Consider the following 1806-nt stretch of genomic DNA (forward strand, 5'->3'; position numbering starts at 1 on the left):
TTTTCATAACTATTACAGTGTATCAGTAGGTAAGGACTTACATAAAATGTTTAGCTTATAGATATCTAGTTATAAATTATTTAACACTAGACTAAACTACATGTACTCATGACATTAATTAAGGAATGGCAGCAACAAAATTTGTTATATACCAAATATCAGTAATATATTTGTACCATAGTTGATGCTGCTGTAGTTTTTATCAAATTGATTTATGCAGTAAAAGAAATGTATAAACTTGGAAATAAATAAGATAATTAGGTGGGCACTGGTGAAATGACACACAGCCACGTGTGTGATAAGAATAGTTGGCTCATAATTACTCGTGCCACCATGGAGGTTCAGTAGAACAGTGCCCAGATGCCTTAATCTACTGACTCTTGAGCACACGGTATGAGAAAGAATGGAAGTATTGCTTAAATAGCATAGTGATTTGTGTATTATTGTTACAGCTCTTAAAATATGTATAGTATTACCATGTTTTGAACTTGGTAAAGTATTGTATCATCACAGGTATATTTTGATATTAAACAAAATATTAATAATATTAAACAAAACTGTTTATAAAGTTTTACCAAACCAAAAATTAAAATTCCTAAACATTGATCATTTATTTGTATCATAGTATTTTTGTCAGATTTCATAGATGTGGTGTGATATTCACTGACATGAAGTAATGCTTACATGGTCTTTTTTAATTTACAGATGGCTTAGAAACAATATTTTTCACTTTATATCTGAAGATATACTATATTATTCAGGAAAATTAGTTATGACATCACTCATGATTCTTTAATATTATATTTTTTATGACAATAATCTTGGATATGCTGTCAATTTTAGAAGGGTTTGTTGCTCCATGTTGGGTTTAAAGTTCAGAATAGATTTCATTGATAAGGACATTTAACAGGTGACAACCTGAACAAGAATATAATTAAGTTTTTAACTTTTACAGCTCTGATGTCCATATAGACAACCCTAAACATCAAACTTCAAAGAGAGATAATCTTTGTGGAATTCTGTAATATGGTGTGTGTTAGTTGAGCACTCACTGTGAAGAAGTGTAGTATATTGTTAAGAATTATAAGCAAGCTATAGCCAAAATGACTACAACAGAACAAAGTGCTGTCAACAAAACATGGGAGCTCTCTCTCTATGAGCTCCACAGAACTCCACAAGAAGCCATCACTGATAGTACAGAAATTGCAGTATCTCCACGCTCTCTCCACTCAGAGCTCATGTGTCCTATCTGCTTGGACATGTTGAAAAACACTATGACCACAAAGGAGTGCCTACATCGATTCTGCCAGGTAAGTGTCTGTTCTTCATACCTGTCTGCAATTGTGACTAAAGTTCTCATCTTTTTGATTTTCTTGTATTTCTTATGTATTCAGAAATGAACAGAAATGAACAGTGCATGTTTTTTGCTACTTGATTATTGAAGTTATGTTCAATTATAATTAACTGGTTGGTTGTTGAAAGGAAAGCTTTTGACTAGATAACTAAAAACGGAATCACTGTTGCAGGAATGCATCATCACAGCACTGAGATCTGGCAACAAAGAATGTCCAACATGTCGCAAAAAACTTGTGTCTAAAAGGTCACTTCGTCCAGACCCAAACTTTGATACCCTCATATCAAAAATCTACCCCAGCCGTGACGAGTACGAGCAGCACCAAGAGAGAGTGTTTGCAAAGCTGAACAAGAACCACAATCATGCTTCCTTAATCACTTCCATAGAGGAGGGCATCAGGCTGCAGATTCAAAGCCGACAGAAGAACAGAAAATCCATGCAGGAGGAGGGGA

At 34.1% G+C, this 1806-nt stretch overlaps 1 protein-coding gene across 1 annotated transcript in view; it reads left to right on the forward strand.

Annotated features, from left to right (window-relative positions):
• The window catches only part of LOC119592572 (E3 ubiquitin-protein ligase RING1-like), a gene marked incomplete in the record, with an annotated part of 11586 nt that overhangs the window by 2918 nt on the left and 6862 nt on the right, over nucleotides 1–1806 (forward strand). Inside the window, 2 exon segments of the mRNA XM_037941451.1 lie at nucleotides 956–1310; nucleotides 1527–1806. Coding sequence (XP_037797379.1) covers nucleotides 1104–1310; nucleotides 1527–1806 — 487 coding nt within the window.

Source organism: Penaeus monodon, chromosome 30 (genome assembly GCF_015228065.2).
Source record: "Penaeus monodon isolate SGIC_2016 chromosome 30, NSTDA_Pmon_1, whole genome shotgun sequence".
Classification (NCBI taxonomy): Eukaryota; Metazoa; Arthropoda; class Malacostraca; order Decapoda; family Penaeidae; genus Penaeus; species Penaeus monodon.